Here is a 19,497-nt window from a genome sequence, read left to right as displayed (position 1 = left end):
AGATTCTTGATTTTCTTTCTTTTGTTTTGAGACCCAAATAATACCAATGCAAATATAAGGCAAAAGTCTGAGTTAGCCTTTTCTCCGCCATATTTTAAATCTCAAATATCTCAAAAAGGAGGTCCATGACCTATTAATATTTTTAGCTTATCAATGCTCTATCAGCTTAGAGTATAAATTTTAAATTCTTGATTTCTTAATTTTTACCTAACCTCACCTAAGTACATCCTTAATACAGAATAAAACTTCAGTCAATCTTAAGCAGAGAATAAACAACAGATCTGACAAGTTTTCCATTAAATCAGTACTTTACTAAAAAAAATACAACTATATAACTTTCTATGATTACAGAGACTAGAACTATAACTTTACTGATGCTTTGATGATACATTACATGATAAAAATGAATAATTAATTATTATAAAATAAAAAAAACGATAATCACAGTCTTGATTTAGCACAAAAACAGCACGTTATTTATATGAACCATAAAAAATGCAGGTCAATGGAAAAGATACAGTTTGGCACAACATATAAGATGATAGTCAATGATAACAATAATGTGTCCATAGTACATGGATGCTCCACTCGCACCATAATTTTCTATGTTTAGCGGGCTGAGAAATTTGGGGTCAAAACTCTAATTTTGCATTAAAGTTCAAATCATAGGGAATATGTGTACTAAGTTTGAGTTGATTGGACTTCAACTACCTTGACCAAAAACTTAACCTGAAGTGGGACAGACAGATGTACTGACGAACATACAGATGCACAGACCAAAAATCATAATGCCCCTTAGTGGGGCATAAAAATATGAAACATTCTAAAAAAACTACTGTCAGAGATGGTGCTTATCAAAATTTCAAAACATAATTTAAAATCAATTAAAATTTCTCCTAACCCGAGTTTAACTGATATTTCTCACAGGAAGAGATAAAATAAAAGAAACAGCATATTTGAATAATACTGTCAATATTCAAGTTTAATTGCTTTTTATTAACCAAATAATGTTAAACATCAAATTCACCAATTTTGCTAATTTATCATACATAAATGTTGTCATATTATTTATTCAACTACACAAAAACCAATAAATAAAGTATTTTGTCTTATTTTGGAAAAAATCAATTGTCAATAGAAAAATTACTCTTTAAAATATTGTACAAACAAAACAAAAAACAAAGTAAGCAAGCTGATGTAATAAAATAATGGATTCTGTCATATATTTATTTGATATAAATTCATATTAAGATGGTATCCAACAGCTTCACTAAAATTTATTTGGCTCATTTAACTTTTATAAAATTTGACAAAATATTAACTTTGACCCTTTGACAAAAATATAAAAATTTCAAAAAATTTAACCAACCAATTTATCAGAAAAATAACACTGGTTATATAGCAGTTAAACAAATACAAATTTTGATCATTGAGAAGCTTAATATTCCCTTAACAACACAACGTAATTAAAACGTTTAGCTGATCTTACAGAGTTATCTCCCTGTAGTGTTAGATACCACCTTAAGATGTGCTAAAGAAAAGCCTGGAAATAATTTTTCAAACATAATTTTGAACAGCCATTCATCTGGTGAAAGAGATACTATACTGAATTATTTAAGAACAAAAATTAACAAATATGGTAAAATATGCTACTAAGACCAGAGCATAGTCAAAATATGTAATTAAGATATCCATGAGGCTACAGGGTATAAAACTTCTGTAATTATATCATATGTGTGCCATTATATGTAGAAAGACACCAATAGAACCAAAACATATGCAATTAAGGCATCAAAAACAAGGGTAAAAAACATGTACTAAATTGAGACATTATAAGGGCCAAAAAGTACTCATTCTGAATTTCCAGATGAGTTTGACTAAAACATTTGTTGAACTAATGAACAAGGTGAATACAAAATAGCCTCCACTCCTAGAGTGGAATATAACTATTAATAGATTAATGAAAAAGGTAAACACAAACATATAGTAACATGAAAGTCTGATGAAAATATCACATGACACAAATATGGCAGATTGATAAAAATACAACAAATAGATTGCAAAGATGAATAAAAACAACAAATAAATAAGATGAAAAGTATAACAATTTATAACGCATTCACTAAACTATGAAATATCAACAAAATTCAACCTTTTTATTCAAATCGGCAAAATCAACAATAATCAATGCAGTCAGCTTCTGTAAAACGTAATAAAATCTGAGAAATATCTTTATCATTATATTTAGAGCACTTTATTTGGTCTGACACACAACAATTCTTTACAATGAAACATACCATGCAGGAGGTAAAAATAAGATAGATCCAGTGCAGATCTGTGATATATTATTCCAGTAGGATAATTCAAATGTTTGGGCCTTAAAATATTATTTTGTTTGTCTTAACCCAACCTACCCCAAAAAAATGCTTCTCTTTGTTGCCAAAAAAAAAAAAAAAATGCCCAATGCCCACCCACCTACCTGCTGTTTCAACCTTAAGGCAAGGTTTGGACAAAACCAAAATAATTTTAAGTGTGGCCTTACGAGAAAGATTACATGTGAAATTAATATTTTATTACTGATATTATTCACCGATATTCATGAAATTGGGATGGATGAATATAATGCTTTTCCAAATGAACATCCTATCAACTATAATTTGTTAACTTTAATCTATAGAGATCTGAGAACAATATCCCCTCAAAAAGTTAGGGCGCATAGTAAGATTTCAAACATTTCCCTTGTGCAAGGTAGATTTAAAATTTATGCATTTTTGTTAGGTTTTTTTTTCTTCATTTTCATTATTTGATTTAAAACGGATTTCATGCATGGTCGATTTACAAGTACATGTAATACATTATTTTTCAAATAAATTATAATATATTTTTACCTAATAATACTAAAAAAAGTAATAATCAACAATTGTCACCGAGATTCTATATCCAAGTCAGGTCTAGATCAAGATATATTAAGACAAACTTAGCACATGACTGCTGAATAATATCACATGACAGACATGTGACAATCACAGTGATACAATTAAAGCTATATATTTGTCAATATCAATTTTTTAGGACTAGGAATTCATAACACAATGAAAAAAAATAAAAACCACAAATCCTTGTACCAATTAATCAAAAACTTGAACTTAACAAAAAAGAAAATTTGTTAGGCACCGAAAACATGTGCTCATCTCTACTTTCAAATGAGGATATCTTGAAATTTTTTCAGAAAAAAGTAATGGATATGCAGATTTGAAGCTTTATGAAACACATTTCATTTGGCACTATAAATTACAAAAATAAGCTGATTTCACAATTTTACTTATTTATCTAGACCTATTTGCAGAATAAAATTGAAGAAATTTTTTTTTCATAAATCCAGTGAATAATTCTTTTAGAAATGAAAAAACTCCCTGAATGAATTGTAAATTTATGAAAAATAGAAACATTTGATATGATAATTGAGTAAACATTTGTTTGATCCAGTATCTTTTAGGTCGAGTAAATATCAACACCAGTCTTTGTTTTATCTATTTTTTTTACAAGACTTTGATTGATCAAGAATCATTAGCCTTTGTTTGATCTAGTTTATATCACCAGTTATGTTTGATCCAGTAATCTCTAGCGTGTTTTGATCAAATAATCATCATTCTGTTTTTGATCAAGTAATCACTAGCTGTTTTTGATCAAGTAATCTCCAGTCTTTGTTATATCGGTATTCACTAGGTTTTAATCAAGTAAATATTTAGTGTAGTAAACCTATTTTAAATTAACAACAATGATAAGCCTACATCTACCAATCCAGTAAACCTTTAATTAAAGACTTTTCTCTGCTTTCCAATTTCTTTACTTCTAATGTAAAACTGTCATTTGAACCTGAAATTGCAAAGTAATGTAGGTTTTACACAGTTTTTCAACAATAAAATCAAACAATTATGCAGCAAACAACAACATGGTTTAGGCAAAATATGCATCCATAGGTCAATCTAGGTGTAAGGTTGGATAGCACTTGTGAGATCAATTTGTAAGCCTCCAATATAACATGAAATTAAATAAGAGATATCTCAGTTCCAAAGTTCACCAATGTATTGACAAAAACTTTGGTTGTGAATTATTTCTCTTTTCTTCAATTCAGTGGTTGTAGTTTGTTACTGTATATTATATTTGATTTTCGTTAATTGTTTTGTTCCTTATCAACCCTTCCGGAAAAGTGCTTTATACTTGATATCTGAATTGGATATTCAAGTAATTCTAAATATTTTTTTATTAATATTTGTACATGAGATCAGCATCAATTGATAATATTGAGTTAATAATACTCATTAAAATTATAGGTTCTCCTGTCTATATTATACCTGAACTGCAAATCTTTTTCAGTTTCTGTAGAAAATCAAAGAAGGTCTCGTTTAATGCAGAATGTCCCTAGAAAAAAAATTTCTTTATAAAATTTTAGTTATAAAAACAATGTATATTACAGTGTAATTTGCCTAATCCCACACCTGAGTATTCCAACATCCTGCTTTAACCGACATATTTTCATGATCCCAATATATGCCTAATAAATTTGCCTATCCTTGTGGGAAAAAAACTGAGTATTCCGACATCCTGCTTAATCCGACATTTTTTTCTGGTTCTTCAGTGTGTTTGATTACACAGGTGACACTACATATATAGCAATTAATAAAAGTACTTTTTTTCTATTGAATTTTTCTCCCAATATTTGAAAGTGAGTACCGGTACTTGTATAAAAAAATTCAATAAGCATCATAACCACCAACTGTCACTATTTGCGGGGGATTTCCCCCATGGAGACTCCCAAATAGACATTTTGTAAGAGCAATTTTGTCCACTATTTTAAAGAAAACAATTAATTTAACAATGGCTATGAGATTGTTAAAGCATGAAGAAGCCAAAAAACACATTAGAATATATTTGAAGGCCCCCTTGAAGGTTGGTAGGACTATAAAAACCAGCTTTCACGTAAATCCCTCATGGGCATTTTGAAAAGTTGGCAGGTATGAAGTATCCAGATTGAAACTTTATTTACTTAAAGTTTTTGGTCTAATAGCCATTATTTCCATATGATATAAACATGAAAAACCAGTTGTTGGCATGACACAGGTTATGTTCTTCTCATATATGTTATGATGGTATGATACTAAACCCCTAACGGGAAGGATTGTGCCTGATATTCATATGATGAAATCATAATCTTTCAACCAGTTTAATTGAAGTCTGGAGCTGGCATGTCAGTTAACTGCTAGTAGCCTTTTGTTATTTATGTATTATTGTCATTTTGTTTATTTTCTTAGGTTACATACTCGGACTTCTCTTGAATTGAATTTGAATGTGTGTATTGTTATGCATTTACTTTTCTATATTGGCTAGAGGTATAGGGGGAGGGTTGAGATCTCATAAACATGTTTAACCCCACCGCATTTTTGTGCCTGTCCCAAGTGAGGAGCCTCTGGCCTTTGTTAGTCTTGTATTTTTTAAATTTTAGTTCCTTGTGTACAATTTGGAAATTAGTATGGCGTTCATTATCATTGAACTAGTATATATTTGTTTAGGGGCCAGTTGAAGGACAACTCCCGGTGCAGGAATTTTTCGCTTCATTGAAGACCTGTTGGTGACCTTCTGTTGTTGTTTTTTTCTATGGTCAGGTTGTTGTCTCTTTGACACATTCCCCATTTCCATTGTCAATTTTATGAAAGATTGTCTGTCAGCATTTTACCTCAGGTTCTTCATCCCAGCTGTCCCAATCAGAACTCTCGTCTTCACTATCACTGTTAGCTGGAGATTTATTACCTCCCCTGTCACTATGCTGACTAAGAGCACTGAGTCTCCCTGATGGTAAACTACCACTGTTATTACTCAAGTTCAAGGTCAAACATTCAGGAAATGTGCCAGGACTGTTTGCTAAAATCAAATAATATTATCAATATTAAGCTTCTAGATAGAATTGATACAGTGTTTGCTCATCAAATATGAAATAGTAGTTTCATTTCTGTACATAGATTTGTCAGTCTGATTACAGGCCTTACGGTAGGAAAAATTTCCACACTCAGGATTCAACCTAGATGCAGAACCTTACCTCTAAGGTTCTCATGATACTTTTTTACTATTAGCAGATCTATGGTCTGCAAACAGTCAAAATATATCATAAGGACCTAAGAGCTACAGTTCCAAAGCTAGATTCAACCAATGAAAATACTGGAAAATACTAATTCTGAAACTAAATTCAACCAATGAAAATACTGGTAATTGATTTGGTGTTTTGAGCATAAATTTATACCTCCACTTACTGAGTATTATTTATGACCAATCTAAGGTTCTAAATAGACAACCTCCTTTTCACTTCTGATCCTGTTCAAATTCGATAGGTGTTTCTGATTTAAGGTCTTAAATCCTGATTTTACATAATTGTAACAAGCCTGATTGTAACTGAAGTTTCCTTTTTTGAATCCTTCTGAAATATTTTTATAACATTAGGTTCCAGAAAGGAAATCTCCATTTAAATCTCAATAGATTTTCAGAATTATTAAACTTGCTATAGTTTGTTAAAAATTTCAACAAACACTTGTCATGATAATGCCAATATGTTTTCTGTCCTTAAGAATATGTAAGAACTTTCAGTTTTTTTTGTGCTGCTTTATCAATAAGTTGTTTATTTTTTCTGGATATTTTAAGAGAAACATAGAGTAATTTCATAAGATAAAAAATCTGGATGTTTCCAGTACTGTATTACCCATAATAGCTGTATCTTCACCGTCCCACTCATCTATACAGTCAGGACTACCAGACATAGGGATATCATTGGATAACAGGTTAAAGTCATCATCCTGTCGTGGGGAATGCTCCATGTTAAAATACACATTCTGTAATTATAAAGCCCAACATTAAATAACTGGTAATGTAATGAGATGTTACATGATATAAAACATTATCGTTCATATCTTAATCAACTACAGTTTCATGCCTCTTCTTTCTCTAATTCTTCATCAATTTATCCCTTTCTGCACCCATTGTATAAAAAAAAATTTAATCAACGTATGGTTCGTTTGATCTCCGTACTTCATTGGTTAAAATCCGAATATGACGTCGAATTTCTTGCTTTCCTCTGAATTTCCTATTGTGACAGCATGAAAAAAGGTGATCAAGCCTGATGACTTCACTTAGAAAGAACACATATTTTTGCATGCAGATCATTCGAAAAGAAGGAATAAGTTTGCCTGCATAATGTTAGAAAATCATTAGAGAAACAGATTCCACCATCAAATCTTGTGTAATACCATATTTATCCACTCTCGACAGTTAACTTTTAAATATTTTAAATGCTCGAACAAGCCTCGCGTTTAAAATTTGAAAATTTAATTGTCTGGAGTGGTTAAATATATTACTCTCGATGCAGTGGTAGAATCTATATGTAAACAACACTAAAGCAAACTAATACACAAAATTTAAGATAAGTTACTACATGTTTTACATTATAACTCTGAGGCCACAAAAAAATGCCGTCTACTCATCATCAATAATCTGTCGAAGGATGTCCAAGGGTAACACATGCATTCTCACAAACAATGCAAAAATGCCTTATATCAGTAGATTTATTTATTATTGATACAATCATCGTCAATAACTATTCATTCTCTTAAGCAATGTTTCATTTTGAACAAAGCTTTAGTTAAAAGCTACTATTTGAAGGTTTGATTGATTGCTTGATTTTCTGAATGCATAGTGGGAAATATTTGATGCATTTTCAGTATGAGTTTGTCCACTGAATTCTATTTTTTGTCCTCCTTACAAGGGAGTTGGTTTGATATATTTGACCTTATATGAAAATATTTGTATACTTACGTCACTGACTCTTGAACATATAGCCACCAGTATAATCCTAAGATGTCTGGTAGGATTAATGACCTTACACAGGACTAAATAAGCTGTATACTTACATCACTAACTCTAGAACATATAGCTACCAGTATAATCCTGAGATGTCTGGTAGGATTAATGACCTTACACAGGACTAAATAAGCTGTATACTTACATCACTAACTCTAGAACATATAGCTACCAGTATAATCCTGAGATGTCTGGTAGGATTAATGACTTTACACAGGACTAAATAAGTTGTATACTTACGTCACTGACTCTAGAACATATAGCCACCAGTATAATCCTGAGATGTCTGGTAGGATTAATGACCTTACACAGGACTAAATAAGCTGTATACTTACGTCACTAACTCTAGAACATATAGCCACCAGTATAATCCTGAGATGTCTGGTAGGATTAATGACCTTACACAGGACTAAATAAGCTGTATACTTACGTCACTGACTCTAGAACATATAGCCACCAGTATAATCCTGAGATGTCTGGTAGGATTAATGACCTTACACAGGACTAAATAAGCTGTATACTTACGTCACTAACTCTAGAACATATAGCCACCAGTATAATCCTGAGATGTCTGGTAGGATTAATGACCTTACACAGGACTAAATAAGCTGTATACTTACATCACTAACTCTAGAACATATAGCCACCAGTATAATCCTGAGATGTCTGGTAGGATTAATGACCTTACACAGGACTAAATAAGCTGTATACTTACGTCACTGACTCTAGAACATATAGCCACCAGTATAATCCTGAGATGTCTGGTAGGATTAATGACCTTACACAGGACTAAATAAGCTGTATACTTACGTCACTGACTCTGGAACATATAGCTACCAGTATAATCCTGAGATGTCTGGTAGGATTAATGACCTTACACAGGACTAAATAAGCTGTATACTTACATCACTAACTCTAGAACATATAGCTACCAGTATAATCCTGAGATGTCTGGTAGGATTAATGACTTTACACAGGACTAAATAAGTTGTATACTTACGTCACTGACTCTAGAACATATAGCCACCAGTATAATCCTGAGATGTCTGGTAGGATTAATGACCTTACACAGGACTAAATAAGCTGTATACTTACGTCACTAACTCTAGAACATATAGCCACCAGTATAATCCTGAGATGTCTGGTAAGATTAATGACCTTACACAGGACTAAATAAGCTGTATACTTACGTCACTGACTCTAGAACATATAGCCACCAGTATAATCCTGAGATGTCTGGTAGGATTAATGACCTTACACAGGACTAAATAAGCTGTATACTTACGTCACTAACTCTAGAACATATAGCCACCAGTATAATCCTGAGATGTCTGGTAGGATTAATGACCTTACACAGGACTAAATAAGCTGTATACTTACATCACTAACTCTAGAACATATAGCCACCAGTATAATCCTGAGATGTCTGGTAGGATTAATGACCTTACACAGGACTAAATAAGCTGTATACTTACGTCACTGACTCTAGAACATATAGCCACCAGTATAATCCTGAGATGTCTGGTAGGATTAATGACCTTACACAGGACTAAATAAGCTGTATACTTACGTCACTGACTCTGGAACATATAGCTACCAGTATAATCCTGAGATGTCTGGTAGGATTAATGACCTTACACAGGACTAAATAAGCTGTATACTTACGTCACTGACTCTAGAACATATAGCCACCAGTATAATCCTGAGATGTCTGGTAGGATTAATGACCTTACACAGGACTAAATAAGCTGTATACTTACGTCACTGACTCTGGAACATATAGCCACCAGTATAATCCTGAGATGTCTGGTAGGATTAATGACCTTACACAGGACTAAATAAGCTGTATACTTACATCACTAACTCTAGAACATATAGCCACCAGTATAATCCTGAGATGTCTGGTAGGATTAATGACCTTACACAGGACTAAATAAGCTGTATACTTACATCACTGACTCTAGAACATATAGCCACCAGTATAATCCTGAGATGTCTGGTAGGATTAATGACCTTACACAGAACTAAATAAGTTGTATACTTACATCACTAACTCTGGAACATATAGCCACCAGTATAATCCTAAGATGTCTGGTAGGATTAATGACCTTACACAGGACTAAATAAGCTGTATACTTACATCACTAACTCTGGAACATATAGCCACCAGTATAATCCTAAGATGTCTGGTAGGATTAATGACCTTACACAGGACTAAATAAGCTGTATACTTACGTCACTGACTCTAGAACATATAGCCACCAGTATAATCCTGAGATGTCTGGTAGGATTAATGACCTTACACAGGACTAAATAAGCTGTATACTTACGTCACTGACTCTGGAACATATAGCTACCAGTATAATCCTGAGATGTCTGGTAGGATTAATGACCTTACACAGGACTAAATAAGCTGTATACTTACATCACTAACTCTAGAACATATAGCTACCAGTATAATCCTGAGATGTCTGGTAGGATTAATGACTTTACACAGGACTAAATAAGTTGTATACTTACGTCACTGACTCTAGAACATATAGCCACCAGTATAATCCTGAGATGTCTGGTAGGATTAATGACCTTACACAGGACTAAATAAGCTGTATACTTACATCACTAACTCTAGAACATATAGCCACCAGTATAATCCTAAGATGTCTGGTAGGATTAATGACCTTACACAGGACTAAATAAGCTGTATACTTACATCACTAACTCTAGAACATATAGCCACCAGTATAATCCTAAGATGTCTGGTAGGATTAATGACCTTACACAGGACTAAATAAGCTGTATACTTACATCACTAACTCTAGAACATATAGCCACCAGTATAATCCTAAGATGTCTGGTAGGATTAATGACCTTACACAGGACTAAATAAGCTGAGAGAATCTTCTGTACCATATGTAGGTCTGCAGTCTTCAAATAAAAAATTACAATAAATATTTTGAATAAAAATTCAGAATTCTAAATACTGTATAAATATGTGCAATATCTTTATTACAGTTTCTATGTTGTCAAGTGCTAGATTTTGTTGCTATTTGAGAAAGATAGTAGAATTTATTTAACATGCTACTGAGATATTCTCATTGGCAATCATGCCACATTTGCTTTTATATTCATTTCTAAGCATCAAACTTTGAAGTCCAGATCCAGAATAATGTGTAGAATATAAGAATGACTTATTTAGAATATTATCTTCATCTTGTAAGTCCATCTTAAGGTGTTAGTCTTGTAGAAATTCATCTTCACATCATATTTAAGACACTAACTTAAATTATCTCCCCTTACACCTGTAGGAACAGGTTTATATTCCTTAATTCACATACTCAGTGGTTTACAATAAATGAATATATTTTTAACAGATAGACTGATAGACAGGATGATTCCCATATAAATCCTAAACGACCCAAACTGTGAGGGTATATTTACCTTCATTGTAATTATAGCTGCTAGTTCCTTCAGTGTCAGATGTATACACTTTAGACAACCCTGCATCTGTTGTTGATCAGTCAAACCACTCACAAAATCTGTTATCTTAGAACCCAAGGAATTCAAACTGTAAAAGAAATAAAAATAAGTGTTTAGTGCTAAAAGCTGAATGTCCTAGACATATAATTCAGAAGTTCACAATTACTTTTCAATCCAAATCCAAAAAGCAACTTCTATTGCAAACAGCTTTAAAAATATTTAAAGATTCTTTGCATTAATAGAATATTCTGGCTTGCCAGTGAGTAGATAAAACACGAATTTTATAAACTTTCAGTGTGAATATCTTTTTGGGTGATCTTTATGTATTCATAGCATCTGCAACACTGCAGCTCAGCTTGTCAAGATTCTTCAATAACTTATATCACATACATCAATACATCTGTAATCAGATAGTAGAAATCCTGTATTTCTGACATATCTCTCAAAGGCTTATATACATACATTTTATCTATTTACAAAAAGGTAGAAATCCCGTATAACTCACCAATCACACATAGTTTTACAGACGTGATTATTATCTATAAATAGTCCAGTATAATGTGCTATAACAGGTAACATAAGTGAGGAACTTTCTACAGGTAAACTCAGAAGGAATGGCTTGATCCCATGGTGGACTTCTGTCACAAAAAACTTCTCTACCTGTTTGGCACACTGTAGTTTTGTCTCTGGTTTCACCAGACAACAGCTGAAAATATACATACATATTTGTATTATACAATTATAGTCTTATTCAGTCTTATCCTGCTATCACTGATATTACAACATATAGTTGTAACAGATACGGTAGTTAACTGATGATATTTAACACTGGCATTGTTTAAAATGTTTTTTTTTTTATAAATCCTCTTGAGAAAATTATAGCTATTCTAATGTCTAAAGTACTGATGATATATCTATATTATTAAAAGACAATATCATGTTTCAATGTTGTAGGCAGATTCAGACTTCATCTTTTTCAGGTAGAAAAATACCAGCTTGCTAATTGAAAATTTAATGGGCTCTTGTTTTTCATGTTGATGAAAGAAATTACATTATGTTTTCAATATAAAATTATAATTTTTAAGAATAAATTTTAAAACAAGTTCTGTTATGTTCTGTAAATGGTAAATGTAACCTCATTCCAAGCATAATTCAGAACCCTGCCACTAATAACTATATCTGTCAGTTCCAAGTCAGGAGTCTGTTATTCAGTGGCTTACATTTGTTGCTGTCTACCTTTTTTTATTAATTGATTTGTCATAAATCAGGCAGTTTTTTTTGTTGTTTTGTTATTCATTTTGTCATGATGGGATTTAAAAGCTGACTATCCTGTATGTATTTTGCTCATTGTTGAAGGCCATAAATTTGCACATAGCTGCTCAAATCTATGTTATTTGGACTGTTGGATAGCTGTGTCATTCACAATCACTATTTATACTGTTTATTAAGATTAACAATAGTTGAAGTTTACCTGAGGTATCCTTCAAAAGGTGAGGAGAAGAGTCGTATATCTGCTCCCTGTAATAACTCTTTGGAAATTCTAGTATTAGGGTGAGAAAAACAAAACAGTAACTTCCAGAAAGACAACAAGGTAGCTATCTGACTAAATCTCTGAAAATAGAAATAAACATGTAAAAATGTCAAATACTATTTAATTTTTGACAGAATAAAATTAAGATGGTTGATTACTCTTTACTGACTGGTTAAATAGCCAGAGTTACATGTTATTTTTCCAATGACTTATTAAAGAGATCACTTTTAATTTTGACGTACCTACTTATAAATAAATGTTCAATTGATTTATTCAAATAAATAAATGTTCAATTGATTTATTCAAATAAATAAATGTTCAGTTGATTTATTCAAAGGGGGTCACTTCTGATTAAGATTTCAGCTAACTGCAAAGGGAGATAATTTTCTATTAAATTGTTGAAAGTAATTATTTGGATGACTTGTTGAATGAGATCAAATGATTTTAAATTGAATTACAAGAAGCAATTTGCTTGGTTAACTTGGTGAACAAATTGGTTGATTATATAAGGAATCACTGAAGCATGACTAAATATGTCCCTTCTTAGACCGTCAGTGGGACACCTCTAATGAATATTTCTAAATCGGCCCTGTTTGTTGTGGATGGGAATCATTTGTAAACAAACCTGGTCATTTGGAATGTTGAAATAACTGTGTGCTGCTATAATAGTGCTGGCAGACACCACTGATAATCTGTCAAACACTGGTCGTTGTAATAATATGTCAATATAGGGGAGGTAACTCTGTATATTCACTGTCACACTAGAGACTATTTTGGATATTACTCGTTTACACATGTCATGGTCCTGAAAAATATTCATAATAAATAAATATTGAACATTTGTACTGACCACTAAATATTTACATAAATCATTTATTTAATAGATGCAGAACATATAAAGTTGCTTATAGTCTTCAATAAAGTGAACCATCATTCTTCTAAAGAATACATAATGTAATTAATTTAAATAAAGCAATTTTGTACAGCTAACAATTTAGAATAATTGGTAGTTGAGTTTTTGATACTGACTATATCATGTGAAATATCTAGACGAGCCCATTAGGGCGAGTTCAGATATTCAACATGATATAGTCAGTATCAAAAAACTCAACTACCTATTATTCTGTTTATCGGTAATTATGACGTCACGCAATGTTATGACGTCACTCAATGTATTGCCTAATATTTTCAGTGATACAGCCAGTACGTTGATACTTGAAAATATTAGGTAGTAAGATCAAAGGGAAAATATACGAATTACCGATAAATATACATACTTTGGATGCATTTATTTTTGTCTGTACCAATTATTGTGGATTCAGGAAAACTTACATGTTCGTGGATATTAAATATTAGTGGTTTGTCAATGTCAGCATACAAGCCTCTAGAAAGTTTGTTTTATGTTGAACAGTTAATTTTATGTATCACCTGTACACATGAAATCCATCAAAATTGAAATCCCCAAAAATAATAATGAATCTACAGTATGTACTTTCTTGTTGACCAATTTGCCATCAGACATAAAACAATCTTCTTGAAACAAAGACAATAATCTATCATTTCCCAAGTTTCTGTGATGATTGAAATACTTGAATTAGATTAAAATAACAAGGGAGACAATTTATTTCCTATCCTGCATCAAGGTAGATAACTCACCTGCCATGCATTAGGTGGTTTCTGTAACAAGGGAAGTAACTTGACACAATGCACAACTGATTCCTTTAACATCACAGAAGCAGCATATGTCAACAGGCAAGTTTTCTTTGGCAAGTAAGCTTTCCAGATATTCTCTAAAATATTGATGTCATACCATCGTATCACCTCTGCTAAACATGGTAAAACCTGGAAAAAAGTATAATCACTAAATTGTTGTTCTTTCATGAATTAAGTCATCTTTTATACCATGACATATTTGTTATTGAATTTATATCCATGCATAACTTTGACACTTATTATTTAATAAGAAAAAGTTTTCTTGTTTACATATTTTCAATTAAAGAAACATTATCCCTAAAGTTTATAAGGAAGTTGATACAGACATATTTTTATAGCTTCAAAGATTTTAAAAGTGCTGACATCAGCATTCCTTTTCCATATCGTTTAACAATGTCAAAATAAATGATAAAATCAGGTCAAGAACAAATTAATATTTCATTAATATACTTTAAATTTGGACCTTTTATAATGATTTTTTTTTGAGATTTTTTTTGTTTTTTATCAAACCTTAATAATTTTTGTAGACATGCATACTCCTTCCCTATGGTTTTCTTACTAACATTTTGAGATTCTGCTGAATTCCCACAGATTTTGTTACTTTTTAGGCATATGTCTTGGTCTCCACTTACCTGTTTAGACATCCGTTTGAGTTCCCACTGATTGTCTGACATACACTGTAAAGTCTGATGAAGAATTGTTATTAAGATATTGCTGAGAAAATCCACATCAACTACATGTACATCTTTTCTGAGGAGTTCTTCAATTTTAGAATTATTCTGTTGACTGTAAGAAAAGATTGAGACCGTAAGTTGAGTATTTGCTTCTGCACATTGTTTTCATAACACATAACACGTTCATGTTATATGTAAGAGACATGTTGAATTATTTTTAGAATGTTCAGTGTCGTTCTGACCTATAAAAAGTAAAAACACAAAAATACTGAACTCCGAGGAAAATTCAAAAAGGAAAATCCAAAATCAAAAGGCCAAATCAAAAGTCCAAACACATCAAACGAATGGATAACAACTGTCATATTCCTTACTTGGGACAGGCATTTTCTAATGTAGAAAATGGTGGATAGGACCTGGTTTTATAGCTAGCTAAACCTCTCACTTGTATGACAGTCGCATCAAATTCCATTACATTGTCAATGATGCATGAACAAAACAAACATATTCAAAGAGTAAAAATGGCAGTACATGTATCTGTTTCAATTAAACTCTTTATTTGTGAGACATAATGTTAAAACTGAGCTACAATTTTAAGTAAATTAGTCATAAAATCTAACCTTTATGCTAGTAAATACATATCTACTTTTTATTTCATTACAAGGAAATTTAATAAACTGTTTAAATATTATTTATAGATTGACTGTTGTTGCCCATTTTAAAATGTCAATTGGCAAAATATGATGATGCAACAAGACAGAACTAACCTATTTTTGAGTAATTTCTCCACCTCCTCTAATGATGTACTATGCATAAAATGCTGACAATTCTTTTGATTTTTCTGAAAAATAATTAGGACCAATATATAAGGTGATCATACCAAAATCTATGAAGCATTTCAAATTATAAGAGAGAACAATTTTGACACAAAATTCTAATTGTATTTTTCAGTCTTACTTATATTGTACTATCTGATCAACACTACTAGAACTTAGTTTTTCTTTATCTTACATTTTCTTTATATTTATACTGGTAACTGCATTTTTGTTTTATTTCGTCTGTATTTTACTTACTCATTTGATCTTTCTAGCACACATTTAACAAAAAAAATATTTGTATTTGATTTTTTTATTTCATGTTTCTAGATCCTGTATTTCTTTTTAAAATTTCACCAATATTTTACCTTTTTATTTGATCTTTCTAGCACCTGTATTTGCATTAGTATTGAGTATGTTGTATCTAACTGACTTGGTCCATTATGAAACACTTCCTCTGACCCGTGATTACAAGAGGATTCTATAGGTGTACTGGACCCATTCAGATTATAAGGAGATTCAAGACTCTCAGACAGGGAATGAGTATGTCTACAATGAAAAAATAAGTATTTGATATTATAAAGGTACATTTACAGAACACAGGTCATCTATGATAAAAATTTAAAAAAAAAATCATTTCTAAAGGTTGTTTACTGTATAAGTACCTACATGAACATGTGGTAATTTGTTTGTCTGTGTATGTTGCTAAATGACAAGAGTATAAAGTTTCATTCCTTATTCTTCTGATAAAATCTGAATGCAACTCTCTTGACAAAAAATACAAATTATCCTTTTCCGTATTTCTCAATTCAGACTAAAATAAACCTGCACAGGTGCTTTCTGTTCAATTAAGAAATAATTCATGGAAGCCATAGATTTGTTGGAAATTTACACATGGCCTGGGCCGTGATATTCGAATTTTATTCTGAGCGTTAGCGAGGGATAAAATTAACGAATATCCCGGCCCATGCCATGTGTAAATTTACAACAAATCTATGGCTTCCATGAATTATTTCGATTCTAATGGACAAATAAGTTAATTTAAATACTGAAGCGAGGGTTGGTATGCCGTGTGTGGAGCTGTTCTTTTTTACTCCTTGTTAGATAAAGCTCAAATATTCTCATACATCTTTAACTTGCATTAATTATTTTGTTAATAACCGCTATAAAAAATATGTTTAATTCTCAAACCCAATATTTTCGATTTTTAATTTACATGTTTTCTCGTAAGCTACCGTCAAATCCAAAATTGACATTTCGTAAAGAAGGAGCTGCCATGTTGACTCGCTGAATCAAATGCAATAGAATAGAAAACCTCAGAATTCCATTTTAATACAATATTATACGAACTTCGTTGGTTACAAAAAAGTTTTTATTTTTGTGATATTGACTAAATATTGTTTTTTATACTGCAACTTAAATTAGTATATTGATATTTTTTTTAAATCGTAACATAAATATCAAGCTTATTTGCATCCCTTAATGAACCCCTCATTGTAGAGAAAGTGTTCCATGATGAAATTGACATTGCACAAAATATACAGTGTTACTATATTTAGGAAATAAACAAAACTAGTTGCAATACATTAATTCTTTTTATTATGCATCTGAATAAGAATAAAAGTTCTGTAATGTTTTTTGTTTAATTAAAATTAGTAATACAATAAATTTGGCAAAGCGTTTTCAATGCAGGTTCAAATACATGTGGATTTACGTGGGAGGTATTTTGTAACATCCATTATTATGTATATCTCTGAGTCTGCGCTAAGTATAGATATATCGAGAATTTTCACACAGTGTTGTTTACAAAGTGAAAGAAGCACGTCATATTAGAATATATAGCGACCACATCCTCTCTTCAAATCCTAGTCTATTACCACTGGATTGACTTACCTATGAGACCTCTCCCCTGTACCATTCTGATGCTGAGAAACATACTGAAAAAAAAAGATATCAGTTCTATTATTTAATTACAGACAAAGCATTACTATGTTCAGGTAAAAGTTTTCTGCATGACATAATTGTTATGTAGACAGACACATTTAGTATACTTGCACCATAAAATAATAAAAGGACTAATAAAAGTCCCCCTACACCATACAGAAAACAAATAGCGATATATGGCAAACAAATTCAAATGCATGGTTTCTGGTGCAATTGAGGTCAATTTCTGTCGATACAACAGATTAATGTAATAAAGTACACATTATAAAAGTTACCACATATAAGGGCCTGGTTACACAAGCACATATATATTCCTATCTTTATCTTACCTTTTATCAATTTCTAAAGGAGTACACTTTTTTTTATCATAATTTTAAAAAGTGAGTTTAGAAAAAGAGAATATAAGTTAAAAGCACATCTTAATACACAACTTCTCAAATATTACAAGAATCCAACGAAATAGGAAATATTCCCAGAGATGGAAAACAGGAAATATTTCCAGAGATGAAAAATATTTATGTTTATCAACTTAATTATCTGTACAGCATAATAAAGCAGCAGGTGATTGCAGTGAGACAAATCTTTGCCATTGAAACACAAACTGGTGATTGAAAATGCTTCAAATTAGATTCAGATTGGAAATATATATCTGCAGCAGCAATTCTTTACAATAATACAAATTTGCCAATATTGATTGTAACAGCAATTCTTATATAATTTTATAATTAAAACTTATGCACTGCCTGGTTTCATTAACATATATGCAATATTAATTTTGCACTTATAAGAAAATTTAGTTTTTCAAAGTAGATCTAGAATTTTCATACTAAATTTTAAAGCCATCTAAATAACCATGCAGGTCTGATTTTACACACAAGTGTTTGTTTGTTTCAGCCATTGAAAATTAGTCCAAAAAGTATAAACCTATTCCTGACCTTATGATGACAGAAAATGACATCATTATACCATTGTATTGTAATATAATAGTGTACATAACTGAATGTAAGATATCCTTTTGATTGCAATGAAGCATGCAGCATAAACCATTCATGTATTTATCTACCAAATTTAAAGTGTTAAGATCATTCAGAATATCCAATCAAATCAAGAAAAAAATAAACTTTATATACTAAATTCCTGAAACATTGAAAAAATGTCATCAGAGAATTGATTGATTGTTGGTGTTAAATGCTGCTTTTAGCACTTTGACTATCTGGCATTGCAGTCAGTTTTATTAATGAAGGTAGTCTTGTGGCCTGTAAGAACCATATACTTTCCACAATAAAGAGGCCTAGACTTCCTCAATCAAAGGGGATTAGACCCCTTGTGGTAAAATTAGATATACACCATGAATAGTTGATGCTTGAATGAAAGACACTTGGAGAAGATTTGAACAAGTGTAGATTAAAGACTTTTCTTTACTTCTACATGCCAGAAACATCCA

The 19,497-nt window shown here is 31.4% G+C and overlaps 1 protein-coding gene across 1 annotated transcript in view; it reads right to left on the bottom strand.

The window, feature by feature from the left end:
* Window positions 1–2,480: 2,480 nt before the first annotated feature.
* LOC134721559 (uncharacterized) overlaps window positions 2,481–19,497 on the bottom strand; it is a 37,407-nt gene continuing 20,390 nt past the window's right edge. Inside the window, exons 16-29 of the mRNA XM_063584656.1 lie at window positions 18,003–18,046; window positions 16,478–16,658; window positions 16,062–16,135; window positions 15,256–15,409; window positions 14,567–14,752; window positions 13,536–13,715; window positions 12,851–12,990; window positions 11,885–12,085; window positions 11,341–11,467; window positions 10,708–10,827; window positions 6,749–6,878; window positions 5,735–5,919; window positions 4,356–4,422; window positions 2,481–3,876 (exon numbers count right to left, since the gene is read on the bottom strand). Of these exons, the coding sequence (XP_063440726.1) occupies window positions 3,794–3,876; window positions 4,356–4,422; window positions 5,735–5,919; window positions 6,749–6,878; window positions 10,708–10,827; window positions 11,341–11,467; window positions 11,885–12,085; window positions 12,851–12,990; window positions 13,536–13,715; window positions 14,567–14,752; window positions 15,256–15,409; window positions 16,062–16,135; window positions 16,478–16,658; window positions 18,003–18,046 (1,872 nt within the window). The 3' untranslated portion in view covers window positions 2,481–3,793. The remainder of the gene's footprint in view (window positions 3,877–4,355; window positions 4,423–5,734; window positions 5,920–6,748; window positions 6,879–10,707; window positions 10,828–11,340; window positions 11,468–11,884; window positions 12,086–12,850; window positions 12,991–13,535; window positions 13,716–14,566; window positions 14,753–15,255; window positions 15,410–16,061; window positions 16,136–16,477; window positions 16,659–18,002; window positions 18,047–19,497) is intronic.

The sequence above is a fragment of the Mytilus trossulus genome, chromosome 6 (genome assembly GCF_036588685.1).
Source record: "Mytilus trossulus isolate FHL-02 chromosome 6, PNRI_Mtr1.1.1.hap1, whole genome shotgun sequence".
In the NCBI taxonomy this organism is placed as follows: domain Eukaryota; kingdom Metazoa; phylum Mollusca; class Bivalvia; order Mytilida; family Mytilidae; genus Mytilus; species Mytilus trossulus.
The sequence above is the reverse complement of the archived record's forward strand: the minus strand, read 5'-3'. Positions and strand labels throughout refer to the sequence as shown.